This window comes from Panthera leo, chromosome B2 (genome assembly GCF_018350215.1).
Source record: "Panthera leo isolate Ple1 chromosome B2, P.leo_Ple1_pat1.1, whole genome shotgun sequence".
Classification (NCBI taxonomy): Eukaryota; Metazoa; Chordata; class Mammalia; order Carnivora; family Felidae; genus Panthera; species Panthera leo.
In genome coordinates, this window is record NC_056683.1 from 47,318,632 (window position 1) to 47,336,771 (window position 18,140).

At 35.2% G+C, this 18,140-nt stretch overlaps 2 protein-coding genes across 2 annotated transcripts in view; both read right to left on the minus strand.

The window, feature by feature from the left end:
* DEFB114 (defensin beta 114) overlaps window positions 1-13,731 on the minus strand; it is a 30,743-nt gene extending 17,012 nt beyond the window's left edge. The window contains exon 1 of the mRNA XM_042940383.1: window positions 13,722-13,731. Coding sequence (XP_042796317.1) covers window positions 13,722-13,731 — 10 coding nt within the window. The remainder of the gene's footprint in view (window positions 1-13,721) is intronic.
* A 90-nt stretch (window positions 13,732-13,821) lies between these two features.
* On the minus strand, window positions 13,822-14,876 carry DEFB113 (defensin beta 113). Its single transcript, XM_042940384.1, has 2 exons — window positions 14,819-14,876; window positions 13,822-14,048 (listed from the first exon to the last, which is right to left on the minus strand). Exons 1-2 carry the CDS (start codon window positions 14,874-14,876, stop codon window positions 13,822-13,824), a joined length of 285 nt encoding a protein of 94 aa, XP_042796318.1.
* Between the last annotated feature and the right edge of the window lie 3,264 nt (window positions 14,877-18,140).

An 18,140-nucleotide genomic window follows, 5' to 3' on the forward strand; every position in this document is an offset into this window, starting at 1 on the left:
GGTGTAAGAAAGTAGCCCAGGCTCGTTCTTCTGTGTGTTGCTGTCCAGTTTTCCTAACACCATTTGCTGAAAAAGACTGTCTTTTTCCATTGGATATTCTTTACTGCTTTGTCAAAGATGAGTTGGCCATACATTTGTCAGTCCATTTCTGGGTTCTCTATTCTGTTCCATTGGTCTATGTGTCTGTTTTTGTGCCAATACCACACTGTCTTAATGATTATGGCTTTGTAATGCAGGATTACATGATGGGATTGTGATGCCTCCAGCTGTGGTTTTCTTTTTCAACATTGCTTTAGCTATTCAGGGTCTTTTGTGGTTCCATACAAATGTTGGAATTGTTTGTTTGGCTATGTGAAGAATGCTGGTGTTATTTTGATAGGAATTACACTGAACGTGCAGATTGCTTTGGGCAGTATCAACATTTTAACAATATTTATTCTTTCAATTTGTGAGCATGGAATGTTTTTCCATTTCTTTGTATCTTCTTCAATTTCATTCATAAGCTTTCTATAGTTTTCAGCATACAGATATTTTACCTCTTTGGTTAGGTTATTCCCAGGTATTTTACAGGTTTTGGTGCAATTGTAAATGGGATTGACTCCTTGATTTCTCTTTCTGTTGCTTCTTTACTGGTATATACAAATGCAACTGATTTCTATATGTGGATTTTATATCCCGTGACTTTCCTATTTTCATGTATGAGTTCTAGCAGTTTTTTGGTGGGCTCTTTCAGGTTTTCCACATAGAGTATCATGTTGTCTGGGAAGAATGAAAGTTTGACTTCTTCCTTTCAGATTCTGATATCTTTTATTTACTTTTGTTTTCTGATTGCTGAGGCTAGGACTTCCAGTACTATGTTGAACAATAGTGGTGAGAGTGGACATCCCTGTCATGTTCCTGACTTTAGGAGGCAAGCTGTCAGTTTTTCCCCATTGAGGGTGATATTAGCTGTTGAGTCTTTTGTATATAACCTTTATGATGTTGAGGTATACTCCTTCTATCCTTACTTTCTTGAGCGTTTTTATCAAGAAAGGATGCTGTATTTTGTCAAATGCTTTTCCTGCTTCTATTGAGAGGGTCATGTGGTTCTTATCCTTTCTTTTATTAATGTGATGTATCACATTGATTGATTTGCGGATATTGAACCACCCCTGCAGCCCAGGAATACATCCCATTTGATACTGGTGAATAATTCATTTAATGTATTTTTGGATTCAATTTGCTATTATCTTGTTGAGGATTTTTGCATCCATGTTCATCAGGGAAACTGGTCTGTAATTCTCCTTTTTAGTGGGTTCTTTGTCTGGTAATGCTGGCCTCATAGAATGAGTATGGAAGTTTTCCTTCCATTTCTATGTTTTGGAACAGCTTAAAAAGAACGGATATTAACTCTTCCATGTTTGGAAGAATTCCCCTGGGAAGCCAGCTAGCCCTAGACTCTTGTTGGCTGGGAGAATTTTCATTACTGATTCCATTTCTTTACTGGTTATGGATCTGTTCAAATTTTCTATTTCTTCTTGTTTCAGTTTTGGTAGTTTATGTGTTTCTAGGAATGTATCCATTTCTTCCAGATTGCCCAATTTTTGGGCATATAATTGTTCATAATATTCTCTTATTATTGTTTTGTATTTCTGTGGTGTTGGCTGTGATTTCTACTCTTTCCTTCATGATTTTATTTATTTGGGTCTTTTCCTTTCTCTTTTTGATTATTCTGGTTAGGGGCTATCAGTTTTGTTAATTCTTTCAAAGAACCTGCTCCTTGTCCTTGTTTCATTGATCTATTCTTTTTTTTTTCTTTTTTGCTATCATTGATTTCTGCTCTAATGTTTATTATTTCCCTTTTTTAGTTGTTTTGGGGCTTTATTTTCTGTTCAATTTCCAGCTCCTTTAGGTGTAAGCCTAGCTTGTGTATTTGAGACCTTTCTTCCTTCTTTAGGAAGGCTTGGATTGCTACTTATGATCCCTCTTATGATCACTTTGCTGCATCCCAAAGATTTTGGACTGTCGTGTTTTCATTTTCATTGGTTTCCATGTACTTTTTAATTTCCTCTTTAAAATCTTGGTTAACCCATTCATTCTTTTTTTTTTTAATATGAAATTTATTGTCAAATTGGTTTCCATACAACACCCAGTGCTCATCCCAACAGGTGCCCTCCTCAATACCCATCACCCACTCACCCCTCCTTCCCAGCGCCCCCCACCCCATCAACCCTTAGTTTATTCTCAGTTTTCAAGAGTCTCTTATGGTTTGGCTCTCTCCCTCTCTAACTTTTTTTTTCCTTCCCCTCCCCCATGGTCTTCTATTAAGTTTCTCAGGATCTACATAAGAGTGAAAACATGTGGTATCTGTCTTTCTCTGTAAGATTTATTTCACCTAGCATAACACTCTCCAGTTCCATCCAGGTTACTACAAAAGGCCATATTTCATTCTTTCTCATTGCCAAGTAGTATTCCATTGTGTATATAAACCACAATTTCTTTATCCATTCATCAGTTGATGGACATTTGGCTCTTCCCAATTTGACTATTGTTGAAAGTGCTGCTATAAATGTTGGGGTACAAGTGCCCTTATGCATAAGCACTCCTGTATCCCTTGGGTAAATTCCTAGCAGTGCTATTACTGGGTCATAGGGTAGATCTATTTTTCATTTTTTGAGGAACCTCCACACTGTTTTCCAGAGTTCTGTGCCAGTTTGCATTCCCACCAACAGTGCAAGAGGGTTCCCATTTCTCCACATCCTCTCCAGAATCTATAGTCTCCTGATTTGTTCATTTTCGCCACTCTGACTGGTGTGAGGTGGTATTTCAGTGTGGTTTTGATTTGTATTTCCCTGATGAAGAGTGACGTTGAGCATCTTTTCATGTGTCTGTTGGCTGGCCATCTATCTGGATGTCTTCTTTAGAGAAGTGTCTATTCATGTTTTCTGCCCATTTCTTCACTAGATTATTTGTTTTTCAGGTGTGGAGTTTGGTGAGTTCTTTATAGATTTTGGATACTAGCCCTTTGATATGTCATTTGCAAATATCTTTTCCGATTCCATCGGTTGCCTTTTAATTTTGTTGATTGTTTCCTTTGCAGTGCAGAAGCTTTTTATCTTCATAAATTCCCTTTTAATTCCCTTGCCTTTGGAGATGTGTCAAGTAAGAAATTGTTGCGGGTGAGCTCAGAGAGGTTTTTTCCTGCTTTCTCCTCTAGGGTTTTAATGGTTTCCTGTCTCACATTCAGGTCCTTTATCCATTTTGAGTTTATTTTTGTGAGTGGTGTAAGAAAGTGGTCTAGTTTCATTCTTTTTGCATGTTGCTGGCCCGTTCTCCCAGCACCATTTGTTAAAGGGACTGTCTTTTTTCCTTTGGGTGTTCTTCCCTGCTTTGTCAAAGATTAGTTGGCCATATGTTTGTGGGTCCAATTCTGGAGTCTCTATTCTATTCTATTGGTCTAGGTGTCTGTTTTTGTGCCAATACCATGCTGTCTTGATGATTACAGCTTTGTAGAAGAGGCTAAAGTCTGGGATTGTATTGCCTTCCACTTTGGTTCTTTTTCAACATTACTTTGGCTATTTGGGGTCTTTTGTGATTCCATACAAATTTTAGGTTTGCTTGTTCTAGCTTCGAGAAAAATGCTGGTGCAATTTTGATTGGGATTGCATTGAATGTGTAGATAGCTTTGGGTAGTATTGACATTTTAACAATATTTATTCTTCCAATCCATGAGCATGGAATGTTTTTCCATTTCTTTATATCTTCTTCAATTTCCTTCATAAGCTTTCTATCGTTTTCAGCATACAGATCTTTTACATCTTTGGTTAGGTTTATTCCTAGGTATTTTATGATTCTTGGTGCAGTTGTGAATGGGATCAGTTTCTTTATTTGTCTTTCTGTTGCTTCATTGTTAGTGTATAAGAATGCAACTAATTTCTGTACATTAATTTTGTATCCTGCGACTTTGCTGAATTCATGTATCAGTTCTAGCAGACTTTTGGTGGAGTCTATCAGGTTTTCCATGTATAATATGTCATCTGCAAAAAGTGAAAGCTTGACTTCATCTTTGCCAATTTTGATGCCTTTGATTTCCTTTTGTTGTCTGATTGCTGATGCTAGAACTTCCAACACTATGTTAAACAATAGCAGTAAGAGTGGATATCCCTGTGGTGTTCCTGATCTCAGGGGGAAAGCTCTCAGTTTTTCCCCATTGATGATGATATTAGCTGTGAGCTTTTCATAAATGGCTTTTATGATGCTTAAGTGTATTCCTTCTATCCCAACTTTCTCGAGGGTTTTTACTAAGAAAGTATGTTGAATTTTGTCAAATGCTTTTTATGCATCAATTGACAGGATCATATTGTTCTTTTTTCTTTTCTTTTCTTTTCTTTTCTTTTCTTTTCTTTTCTTTCTTTTCTTTTCTTTTCTTTTCTTAGTGTGATGTGTCACATTGATTGATTTGCGAATGTTGAACCAGCCCTGAAGCCCAGGAATGAATCCCACTTGACCATGGTGAATAATTCTTTTTATATGGTGTTGAATTCGACCTGCTAGTATCTTGTAGAGAATTTTTGCATCCATATTCATCAGAGATATTGGCCTGTAGTTCTCTTTTTTTTTTTTTTTTTTTGCTGTATCTCTCTCAGGTTTGGGAATCAAAGTAATGCTGGCTTCATAGAATGAGTCTGGAAGTTTTCCTTCCCTTCTATTTTTTGGAACAGCTTGAGAAGGATAGGTATTATCTCTGCTTTAAATGTCCGGTAGAATTTCCTAGGGAAGCCATCTGGTCCTGGACTCATTTGTTGGAAGATTTTTGCTAACTGATTCAATTTCTTCGCTGGTTATGGGTCTGTTCAAGTTTTCTATTTCTTCCTGTTTGAGCTTTGGAACTGTGAGGGTGCTTAGGAATTTGTCCATTTCTTCCAGGTTGTCCAGTTTGTTGGCATATAATTTTTCATAGTATTCCCTGATAATTGCTTGTATTTCTGAGGGATTGGTTGTTATAATTCCATTTTCATTCATGATTTTATCTATTTGGGCCCTCTCCCTTTTCTTTTTGAGAAGCCTGGCTAGAGGTTTATCAATTTTGTTTATTTTTTCAAAAAAACTAACTCTTGGTTTCATTGATCTGCTCTACAGTTTTTTTTGTTGTTTTGTTTTGTTTTTGTTTTTTTTTTTTTTTTAGATTCTATGTTGTTTATTTCTGCTCTGATCTTTATTATTTCTCTTCTTCTGCTCGGTTTGGGGTGTCTTTGCTGTTCTGCTTCTATTTCCTTTAGGTATGCTGTTAGATTTTGTATTTGGGATTTTTCTTGTTTCTTGTTTCTTGTTTCTTGTTTCTTGTTTCTTGTTTCATTGATTGCAATGTATTTTCCTCACAGGACTGCCTTTGCTGCATCTCAAAGCGTTTGGATTGTTGTATTTTCATTTGTTTCCATATATTTTTTAATTTCTTCCCTAATTGCCTGGTTGACCCATTCATTCTTTAGTAGAGTGTTCTTTAATCTCCATGCTTTTGGAGGGTTTTCCAGACTTTTTTCTGTGGTTGATTTCAAGTTTCATGGCATTGTGGTCTGGAAGTGTGTATGGTATGATCTAAATTCTTTTATACTTATGAAGGGCTGTTTTGTGACCCAGTATGTGATCTATCTTGGAGAATGTTCCATATGCACTTGAGAAGAAAGTATATTCTGTTGCTTTGGGATGCAGAGTTCTAAATATATCTGTCAAGTCCATCTGATCCAATGTATCATTCAGGACCCTTGTTTCTTTATTGATCCTGTGTGTAGATGATCTATCCATTGTTGTAAGTGGGGTATTAAAGTCCCCTGCAATTATCACATTCTTATCAATAAGGTTGTTTATGTTTGTGATTAATTGTTTTGTATATTTGGGAGCTTCCGTATTTGGTGCATAGACATTTATAATTGTTATCTCTTCCTGATGCATAGATGCTGTAATTATTATATAATGCCCTTATTCATCTCTTGTTATAGCCTTTAATTTAAAGTCTAGTTTGTCTGATATAAGTATGGCTACTCCAACTCTCTTTCGACTTCCAGTAGCATGATAGATAGCTTTCCATCCCCTCACTTTCAATCTGAAAGTATCCTCAGGTCTAAAACGAGTCTCTCGTAGACAGCAAATAGATGGGTCTTGTTTTTTTATCCATTCTGATACCCTATGTCTGTTGGTTGGAGCATTTAGTCCATTTACATTCAGTGTTATTATTGAAAGATATGATTTTAGAGTCATTGTGATGTCTGTAGATTTCATGCTTATAGTAATGTCTCTGGTACTTTTTTGTCCTTGCAACATTTCACTCACAGAATTCCCCTTAGGATCTCTTGTAGAGCTGGTTTAGTGGTGATGAATTCCTTCAGTTTTTGTTTGTTTGGGAAGACCTTTATCTCTCCTTCTATTCTGAATGACAGATGCTGGATAAAGGATTCTCGGCTGCATATTTTTTCTGTTCATCACATTGAGGATTTCCTGCCATTCCTTTCTGGCCTGCCAAGTTTCAGTAGACAGATCCGTCATGAGTCTTATCAGTCTCCCTTTATATGTTAGAGCATGTTTATCCCTAGCTGCTTTCAGAATTTTCTCTTTATCCTTGTATTTTGCCAGTTTCACTGTGTTACATTGTGCAGAAGATAGATTCATGTTACGTCTGAAGGGAGTTCTCTGTGCCTCTTGGATTTCAATGCCCTTTTCCTTCCACAGATCAGGGAAGTTCTCAGCTATGATTTGTTCAAGTACACCTTCAGCCCCTTTCTCTCTCTTCTTCTTCTGGAATTCCTATGAAATGGATATTGTTCTGTTTGAGTGCATCACTTAGTTCTCTAATTCTCCCCTAATACTCCTGGATTTTTTTTTATCTCTCTTTTTCTCAGCTTCCTCTTTTTCCATAATTTTATCTTCTAATTCACCTATTCTCTCCTCTGCCTCTTCAATCTGTGCTATGGCTGCCTCCATTTTATTTTGCACCTCATTTATAGCATTTTTTTAGCTCCTCTTGACTATTTCTTGGTCCCTTGATCTCTGTAGCAATATATTCTCTAAGGTCCTCAATGCTTTTCTCAAGCCCAGCGATTAATTTTATGACTATTACTCTAAATTCTTGTTCCATTATATTGCTTAAATCGTTTTTGGTCAATTCGTTAGCTGTCACTACTTCCTGGAGTTTCTTTTGAGGAGAATTCTTCCATTTCGTCAACTTGGGTAGTTCCTGCGGTGGCTCCAAACTGCAGGGCACTTCCCCTGTGCTGTCCGGAGTAACTTGTGTTGGTGGGCAAGGCTGTAGTCAGACCCGATGTCTGCCCCCAGCCCACCACTGGGGCGACAGTCAGACTGGTGTGTACCTTATCTTCCCCTCTCCCAGGGGCAGGACTCACTGTGGAGTGGTGTGGCCCCTGTCTGAGCTGCTTGCACACTGCCAGGCTTGTGGTGCTGCTTTGATGGGATCTGGCCATGTATGTATTAGACGGGGTGGATCCACAAGGTGCACAGGGGCAGGAGGGGTAGGCTTAGCTCTCTTTGCTATCGTGATCCCCTGTGGGAGGGGCCCTGAAGCACCAGGAGGGAGGCAGACCCGTCAGAGGGATGGATCCACAGAAGCAGAGCTTTGGGTGTTTGCACAGTGCAACCATTCATTTTTTAGTAGGATGTCTTTAATCTACAAATACATATGGTTTTTCCAAACTTTTCTTGTGGTTTGTTTCAAGTTTCATAGTGTTGTGGTCTGAAAATATGCATGGTATGAAAATATCAATCTTTTTGTACTTGTTTAGGGCTGACTTGTGACCCAGGATGTGATCTATTCTGGAGATTGTTTCATGTGCACTTGAGAAGAATGTGTATTCTTCTGCTTGAAGATGAAGTATTCTGAATATATCTGTTAAGTTCATCCTGTCCAGTGTGTTATTTAAAGCCTTTGTTTCCTTGTTGATTTTCTGTTTAGATGATCTGTCCCATTGTTATAAGTGGGGTGTTAAAGTCCCCTACTATTACGGTATTATTATTAATGAGTTTCTTTATGTTTGTGAGTAATTGATTTATATATTTGGGTGCTCCAAATTGAAGGAATAAATATTTACAGTGATTAGATCTTCTTGGTGGATCGATTCCTTAATTATGATATAATGCCCTTCTTCCTCTTTTGTTACAGTCTTTGTTTTAAAATGTAGACATAGATATGGCTACTCCAGCTTTCTTTTGACATCCATTAGCATGATAAATGGTTCTGCATCTCCTTACTTTCAATCTGCAGGTGTCTTTAGGTCAAGTATGTATTTCTAGTTTACAGCAATGTAATTTTTATATTTTTCTGTATCAAAGGTATTACTTATTAGTTTACCTTCATTTTTAGATTCCTTAGATTTACTGTATAGACATTTACTGTATAGAATCATGTCAAGTGAAAATAAGTTTGTTTGTTTTTAATTTATAATCTACATGCCTTTGTTTATTTTTCCTGTTGTACTTTCTAAGATTCTCTTACAACTTGGAATTCAGGTGGTGAAAGTGATTATTCTTACCTTGTCCTTGATTTTAGAGGAAATGCATTCAATCCCATCTTTGACCATAAGAATGATGATAGCTGTAGGTGTTTCATAGATGTCTTTTTCAGGTTGGGACTGTTCCCTTCTATTTCTGGTTGCCAAGACTTTTTATCATAAATGGTTATGACATTTATTTGTTTGCATCTTGTGAAATAATGATTTTGTTTTTTACTCTTGCAATATACAGGATTATGCTAACTTATTTTTTCGCATAAAACTAAATTTACATTTTATTTGATAATATTATGTTTAGAATATTTGTAGTTTCCTTGAAATTTCTTTTTTTTTATTTTCTTCAAGTTTTGATATGGGTGATGCTGGTTTCCTAACATCATTTGGGAAATGTTCTCCCTTATACTATCATACAAAATGATTTGTTTATAATGAGTATATAATGTATATACTTTCATTATTAAATGTTTAGAATAATTCAGCAGTGAAGCCATATATATCTGATATTTTTTATGTGGGAAGTTTTGTAAATATACATTATTAAAAATGGATATAGAATTATTCAAGTTGCAAATTTTTTCTTAAGTGAATCTTGGTGGTTTACATCATTTGAGGAATTATTCCTTTCTATAACAGTTACCAAAATACTGGTATAGTGTTGTTTATTAGAGTCTCTTACTCTTATGTTAATATCTTTTACATCTGCTGTGATTTCTCCTCTTCATTCTTGATATTGGTCATTTGTGCATTTTCTCTGTCCCTTTTTTTTATCGATGTGGCTAGAGATTTCTAAAAATTAATTTTTATCTTTTTAAAAAACTAACTTTTGTTTTTATTCATGTTCTCCTACTGGTTTTCCATTTTATATTTAAATAATTGCTGATCTTATTTTATTATTTACTTCCTTTTGCTGAGTAAAAATAAGGGTTTCATTGAGGTATGTAGTTTATAAAATTGTTTTTAATTTGCCTTTCTTTTTTTAAAATTATTTTTTCTTTTCCTAAATCCTTAAAATGGAAGCTTAAATCATCGGTTTAAAACATTTCTTATTTTTAATATAACCATTAAAAATACTCTGGTTATAATCTTGGGCTCTCTTTTTGTCTATATCTCTTCGTGTACGTCAGTGTCTCTGTCTCTCGTTCCCTCCATTTCTCTCTCTCTCTCTCTTATCATTTGTACAGGGGAAGCAAGGTGCTATGTTGGGATAATCCTTATGGAATGGCCCAGATCATGTGGTTCGAATCCTTGACTCTATTTAATAACTTGTGAAAAACTGAAGCTATATGTTCAATAGCTCTCAAGAATGAAACCTGGGACACCTGGGTGGGTCAGTTGGTTAAGCATCCGACTTCTGGCTCAGGTCATGATCTCATGGTTCGAGTTCCACATCAGGCTCTGGGCTAACATCTTGGAGCCTGGAGCCTGCTTCAGATTCTGTCTTCCTGTCTCTGTGCCTTTCCCCACTTACTCTCTCTCTCTCTCTCTCTTTCTCTGTCTCTCTCTCTCTCTCTCTCTCTCTCAAAAATAAATAAACATTAAACAAAATTATTAAAAAAAAGGAATTAAGCCTGGCAACAGCCACATGAGTGAGCTTAGAAGCAGATCCTTTGACCCCCGCGAAGTATTGAGATGTCTATAGCTATAGTTATCTGCTTCAGTGCAATCTCAACAAAGATCTTGGGACAGCAGCACCATGCTAAGCTGTTTCTGGAATCCTACTCATAGAGTCTATGAGATAATAAAGGTTTTAAGGTTTTACCTCTTGCAGTAATTTGTTATGCAGAAAAAAATCAATGTAATATCCTGTCTTATATTCTCTGTCCTTTAATTGTCATGTTTACATTTAATGTGCACACTTATTGAAATTATAATATGGTTTTGTTTAAAATTGCCACATTGTTGGGGCACCTGGGTGACTCAGTCACTTGAGTGTCCAGCTCTTGATTTCAGCTCAGGTCATGATCTCACATTTCATGAGTATGAACCCTGCTCAAACAACCCTACTCTAAGCACAGAGACTGCCAGGGATTTTCTTTCTCCCCTTCTCTCTCTTCCCTTCTCTTCCCTCTCAAAAATAAACTTTAAGGCAAACAAACAAAAAACTGCCACCTTGTTATTTGTTTTCTGTTTTTTCTCCCTGACTTTGTTCCCTTTCCCTTTCTTTATCTGTATATGTTTTATGATTACATTTTATCTACCCCATTGGTTACATATATTTTTGTTCTTCTTCAAAGTTTATAATATAGCTTTCTAACTTTCATTATAATGTAAGTCTTACAATTCTATACTAATATTTCCTCTTTCCCATAATTCATAATGTGGGCTATTCTCATTCTTTGTGCAATGCAATCAACTGCACAATATATTATTACTTTTCTTTTAAGCAGTAAATTATCTTTAATAGAGATTAAATACTGAGGGAAAGAATATTTTACATTTACCCACAAATGTACAAATTCCATGGTCAGTTTATTCCTTTTTGTAGATCCAAATTTCTGTCTTGCATACACTACTGTTACTGAAAGAATGTTGTATATTTCTCAGGAAAGGTCTTCTGACCTTTATCATGTTATAGCACGACTTCATACTTCATTCCATTTTTTGCCAAAATAATATTCCATTGTATGGATTTTCTACACAAGTTTATCTATCTATCAGTTTATAAATATTTGGGTTGTTTTCACCTTTGGCTGTTATGAATAATGCTGCCATGAACATTTGTGTGCAAGTTTTTCTATTGACATTTTTAATTTCTCTTGCATATATATCTGAGAGTAGGATTGCAGAATCAAATGTAGACTCCAGCCTTAACTGTTTCAGGAACTGGCGGAATATTTTCCCAACTGTTTGTGCCAATTTACATCCGCACTAGCAGTGTATGAGAGTTCCAATTTCTTCATATCATACCCAACATTTGTTTATGTGTTTTATGTTCCTTATACCTCTTTTAACCGGTGGGAAGTGGTAACTCATTGTGGTGCTGATTTCCATTTCCTTGATGGCTATTAAGGTTAAACACCTTTCCATATGCCTGTTGAACATTTGTATATCCTCTTTGGATATACTTTGGAGAAATGTCTATTCAACTCCGCTGTCCATTTTTTAATTGGATTAGAGTGTTTTTATTATTGAGTTGTAGATACTCTATATATTCACAGCTACGTTGATAAGAAGGCTGCAGATTGTCAAGGCTACTTGTGGAGCTGAGGAGAATTGGAAAGTAATGAATGGGACAGTTTAACTGCCACAAAGTTAGCTGTTTTTATTGAGATTCAGAATGTTTTGTTTTGGTTTGGTTTGGTTTGGTTTGGTTTGGTTTGGCTTGGTTTCTTTTTAAGTTTTTTAATGTTTATTGATGTTTAAGAGACAGAAAGTTACAGAGCATGAGCGGGGGAAGAGTAGAGAGAGAAGGAGACACAGAATCTGAAGCAGGCTCCAGGCTCTGAGCTGTCAGCACAGAGCCCAACACGGGGCTCGAACCCAAGAACTGCAAGATCATGACCTGAGCCGAAGTTGGCTGCTTAGCCAACTGAGCCACCCAGGTGCCCCTGTGGTGGTTTTTGTTTTGGTTTGGTTTGGTTTGGTTTTTGTTTTTTTAAATAAATAAATGCTTCTTGGATTTTTGCAAATCTGTGGTTAATTTGGATAGCTCTCGAAAAATTGATTTCTTGTCACTGTTTTGCTGCTTTATGAAGGGAAAGAATTCTGAATCTTTTTATCTCATCATTTCAGAAATCTTGCCTATGCTTCATTATGTATTTTTTCTTTTTTCTTTTTTAAAAACTTTTATAGTTTAGAAGTTATACACACTTTTAGTTAGTATTACTGTGCTACCCTGAAACTTTGTGGTTTAAAACAGAAACCATTTTATTATGTTCATTGATTCTGTGGATCAAAAGTTAACACAGAACATAGTAGGTATGTGTGACCTCTTTTCTTCTCTATCTGAGACCTCATCTGGGAAGATATGAAGGCTGGGAGTGAGTTCTCATTGGCTAGCTTCTCCTTCTTACTCTCTTATGGAATCCAACTCCATCCAATCCAATTTAATGTTTATTGGATTTTATGCAATTCCTTTAAATGCTATTCTTTAGGATTTTGGCTTTTTTTCTGCTTCTTCTTATCAATCTGTAATCGTCTTTTGGGTGATTTTATCTCATTGCTTCAGTTAATGGCTCCTGAAATCTATATTTGAAGCACATTTTTCTTTCCCAAACTTCACACCTGTATATGGCCAAAAAGTCTAAGCTCAACATGTCATAAATGTTCCTTTCCAAATCTATGTCTTTAGCTCTGTTTCCTAATGAATGATCACATTGTTCGGCAGTTTCTCCAAGTAAGAAAACTCGGAATTATCCTCTCGTCTTAATCCCCAAGTTCATTGGACTTCTTTCATTTTCTTTAAATCAGAATTCTCACCTAAATTTTTATATTTTTCCAGGTATGTGCTATAGCTATGGGTAAAAAAATACACTCAGTGGAGACTTTAAATTCTACACATCAAGTATTTGTTGATGGAAATCTTTACAATTCATAAGAAAGTCATGTCAACATTAATTCAATATTATGGTAGAATTAATGTGGAAAGTGGAAAACTAGAAATACAATGAGTTCACTGAAGATGGGGACAGGATAGAAGTATTAAATACTGAATTATAAGATGCAGAAGTTAGAGAAAATTCTTAAGAACCAGAAGAGAAGACCTTGAAATGGCTGCCTATGTTCAGAATTAATTATGATACAAGGTTAGCTCTAGAATTAGAAACGGTTTTTCTTTGTTTTCTTCAGACATTTTTGTATTCTTCCAAATTTTTTTTAACACTTTATGGTAAGAAAAAAAAATGCTTTAAACAATGTTTTTAACTTCCTTTTATTCTCATCACATTTTACTCCCTATTGAGTTTTGTTTGATTGTTCTTACTCATAATTATACTACTAATACTGCCTTTTTATGTGTTAAGGTATTTATGACTTTGTGTCTAGAGACTCAAGCACATTTTTGCTGCAATTATGAAAAAGTAGCATAAATCATGACTGATGACTGACACCTAAAAGATCATGGGAAATAACTAGGCTACTGCACAGGGTAAATAAACACGCCAGAGATAAATAGAAGTATGAAAGATGCAAGGCATTTGTCATGTGGATAGAGAAGAACTTCAGCCAGTTTTAAAAAACAAGCTACCCCTCTTTATTCCTCTTGTACTAACCTAACATTGAACTTACTAGCTGCCATGATATAGTTGTGTAATCCAGAAAGCCAAAAGACACTCACGTGAAAATAGATTCAAAAAAGTAAGAAAGTTCATTTTTATTAATAGTGGTGTTACAATTTAATTTTGTGTGGTATAGTGGACTTATCATTTACTCTGTGTGAACTAGTAGTGATGTGTTTAGTGACTGGCTTTTGGTAGTCCCGTACAACACAGCAGGGCTCAGTATTGCAGTAATTATATATGTATTCCCAACTGTTGCATGAAGTCTTGCAGGCACCACGGACAAGGTAACATTCTCTTTTTCTGTCTACATCTTCTTTTGTTTTTTTCTGTGAAACTAAGAAAAAGTATCTATGATCATAAATACAAATTTAATCCCCTTGCATAGATAGCTGGATAGATAAATAAAGCTGTTTCAAGTATAGAGTGAAACCATCTTGTTTCTAAAATCATGTCCAGACAACTGTATTAAAAAGATAGATTTTATCCCCTACACATTTTTACAATATGAATATTTATCCAACAATATTTCTTTTGCCTAGCTTTTAAAAAAATAGAATATCATTAAATATCTAATCTGCGCATGCTTCCTCAAGAGTAAAGTGAAAAGGATGTGGAAAAAATAGTCTACCTGTTTTGTGTTCTAAATAGCCATCCACCTCCAACATCCCCTCTCTCCCACAAGTTACTGGACCAGTTGTAGAAAGCTTAATTTGACAACAGCTATAGTATTAGTTCATTAAATTACATTTAAAAAGAGAAGGCAGTAGGAAGCATGTAAGAAGTCATAGTCTCATCAAACAAAATAACAAACATTTAATTCTTAATTCTACATCTTGGGAATTTTTCTTTTTTCTTTTTTCTTTTTCTTTTCTTTTCTTTCTTTTCTTTCTTTTTTCTTTTTTCTTTTTCTTTTTTTTGCCTTTATCCTCTCAACTGTCAGTTCCACTCATTTCTTCTTTCATGCAAAAGAGAGTCAATTGCATTTTAAGTTCATGTGGAATCTCCTAACAATTTACTTGTTTTTTTTTTCTTTTCTTGCCAGAGTAAAGCATTTATAAAAAAGCATTTTGTTCTTCCCTCCTTTTCCCTATTAGCAAATATTACCTGATGGACCACAGGACACAGTGAAGACAAAGGTCAGGAAAATACAAAGTATCTTCATTGTTGATTGTTACTTCGGTGAAGTTGAGGTAGACGTCAAAATGTCTGAGGGTTGTGCTATTCTTTGATAAAAGATAGATGAACTCTTGTTTTTATAGCCTTCTCAGAGTGATTACCATTCTGATTAATGCTGCCTTTCAAGATTGAGCACATATTCATGTATTGTGTAATAGCAACAAAGAGAATAGTGGACTTAGATCTGTTATGACCTCAACGAGCCAAATGTGAACTCATTTTCAGTTATACCAAAAATAGTAGGGTGAAAGTCATTTTAATTTTTTTAAATGTTTATTTTTTTTTTTATTTTGAGAGACACAGAGAGAGCAGGGGAGGGGCAGAGAGATAGGAAGGGAGAAAATCCCAAGCAGGCTTTGTGCTGTCAGTGCAAAGCCTGTCATGGAGCTCAATCTCACAACCGTGAGATCATGACCTGAACTGAAATCAAGAGTTGGCTACTTAACTGACTGAGTCACCGAGGTGCCCCTACATTTTTTATTTGAAAGTATATAATCAACCTTACCTATATTTTCAGTCCCATGCTTTTTTGAGTGTCTATTATGTGCCAGGCATCCAGTGTTCTAGCATTTTATATAGATTAAGTAAGTAGCTTAATCTTCATGACAAATTCTATGACATAGGAACTTCTTGTTTTCCAGTTAAGGCACAAAGGGGTTATGTAAGTGCTTCAAATCAGACACGTAGTGGCTGGTAAAGCACAGGTGGACTCCAAGCTAATGTGATGCCAGCGTCTATACTCACTTTTTCCACTCTCATAACTGAGTAAGTAAAAGGGTGTTTATCATGTGAAGTTATTCTCTGTATACATGGCCTACCCCAGACAGTTTCTGGGATGCAATTTTTCTATAAAAAGAAAATAGTTCTATAACATAGTTTTAGCACTATTACATTAAAAATTACCATAGTGATTCTATAAAAATAATAATTCCTTACATGTGGTAACTTATTCATAGGGCTTCGTCATTCATAGGGGAAAGCAGTGTGTTAAAAGTTGAAAGAGCCCTGGATTTAGAGACAGAAATAATCCTGGCTCCTGGCTCTTCTGTTTACTAGCTATAGATTTGAGACCAATATTCACTAACTGAACCTCAAGATTCTCTCTTTGAAGCCTGGATTGGTAAAACCAGTTCTATTTAGAGGTTTAAGGTAAGAATTAAATATGAGCTTTATAAGATAAGTTACATATACATATAAATACTTTGGCTGGATGTGAAAATCCAAAAAGATATATCCTTACAACTTAATGATTTATGTTCTAACTCTCTCTGTCATTGGGGAAAAACAAATTATAAGGATAGTCTATAATCTGGGTTTTAAAAGTAATCTAGTTTGTTAATTCTCTGCTTCATTTCTTACCAAAAGGTGCTTATATATTTACGGATACATCATGGAAAATCTATTTTCTTAATATCTTCTTACTAAACACACCAAAAAAGACACCTTATTTATTTATTTATTTATTTATTTATTTATTTATTTACTTATTTACTTATTTATTTATTTTTCTTCAATTAGTGTTTTTCTATTTTTTAATAATTCATTTATTTTTTTAATTTACATCTAAGTTAGTACAACAATAGTGTAACAATGATTTCAGGAGCAGATTCCTTAATGCCCCTTACCCATTTAGCCCATCCCCCCTCCCATAACTCCTCCAGCAACACTGTTTGTTCTACATATTTAAGAGTCTCATATTTTGTCCCCCTCCCTGTTTTTGTATTATTTTTGCTTCCCTTCCCTTATGTTCATCTGTTTTTATTAAAGTAATCATATGAGTGAAGTCATATGATATTTGTCTTTCTCTGACTGACTAATTTCACTTAGCCTAAAACCCTCCAGTTCCATCCATGTAGTTGCAAATGACAAGATTTCCTTCTCAAAAAAGGACACTTTAAACTGCTGGAGATTTACTAGGACCTATTGTATATAAGCAGAACTAACTAACAGATGTGAAAAATAGAATAAAAAAAATAATGAAATATGAAAACACATTAGCATAGTGATGGCATGAATAAGAAGATGACCTAGCTCATACATTATAGCTGTGTCCATTCCATCCGTCTAAAGTAAGCCACTCCTATCAGGCTGGACATCAGCCAAACTCTTATAGATTGGATAGTCTTCTTTTCTCTCTTTGTTGAAATGTGCCATTGTACCTAATGACATGTGAATCACACAAAACAAAGACAAGAATCTGAATGATTCTTGTCTCAATTCTAGCAAGGAAGTAATAGAAGTAGAACCAAACTAGATGCATAGGAGAGAACATATTGATTTATTGCTTAAAATAAATGTTGTAGGTCTTTATTTGAGACAGATCCAGATTCTAGATTTCTACTAATAAAAAAAAATTGTTTTTAGGGAGAAAGACAGAGACAAAGTGTGGAGAAAAAGACAAAAATGGGATTGCAAGTAGTGATTAAGAAAAAGAGAAGATAACAGACGGGTTATGATTTTTTTATTTTATTATTTTTATTTTATTTTATTTTTTTAAGGGGGAGAGAATTGACCTGAGGTATATGAACCAAACGGTAAGATGAGTAACTCCAACATACTTTCTCTTAAGTAAGAATTTTGGATTCTTAGATGAGAAAATGTCTTTACTTTTTTTTTTTTTTTTACAAGGTTAGATGATTAAAGCTAATAATTATATGTTTCAAAGCCACAGATCAGGACCCTTGAAGTTGTAGGTTCTTGGTGAAAAGCATGTGGCTAGGCTTTAGGGATTTGATGTTGATATGCGCTCACCAAAGGAGCATTTCCAGGCCAAGGCCTATGTGTTGAGAATGCTAGAAAAGTGTATGATGTTAAGAAGAGAGCAGGTCAAGAGAAAATAAAAATGAAATGCTATTTTCCTACAGGAGTTTGCAATAAAAACTTGGCACTTTATACCACTCTGCATAAAGCCTTGATTTGTTGCTCTGGCACTGAGGCTTAGCTTTCACATTCCAGGAAATAAGAGCCTACAACAGCACTAAGGTCTCTTTCATTGGAAAACTATGATGCCATTTCCATTCTTGGTTCTTCACTACCAGACACCATGAATTATTTTGCCACCAACCCCCAAAATTCTATATTTCATTTCACTGATGGCTTCAAAGCTTAATTTTATACACTAGTGGGCAGATTGATTGGCACTTTTGGAAATTTTCAAATTGGTAAGAATCATAAAACCTCTTTACAGATGAGGACAAGGAGAATTAAATTACTAAAAACCAAAAGATTGCTTAGTCAGTGGCTGGATCTT

Bases quoted from the DNA above. Each gene is read 5' to 3' on its own strand.
- DEFB113 (XM_042940384.1), bottom strand. From the start codon at position 14,876: ATGAAGATACTTTGTATTTTCCTGACCTTTGTCTTCACTGTGTCCTGT. The intron at 14,049-14,818 runs GTAATATTTGCT...ACTTTTTCTTAG, and splicing joins TGTGTCCTGTGGTCCATCAG to TTTCACAGAAAAAAACAAAA.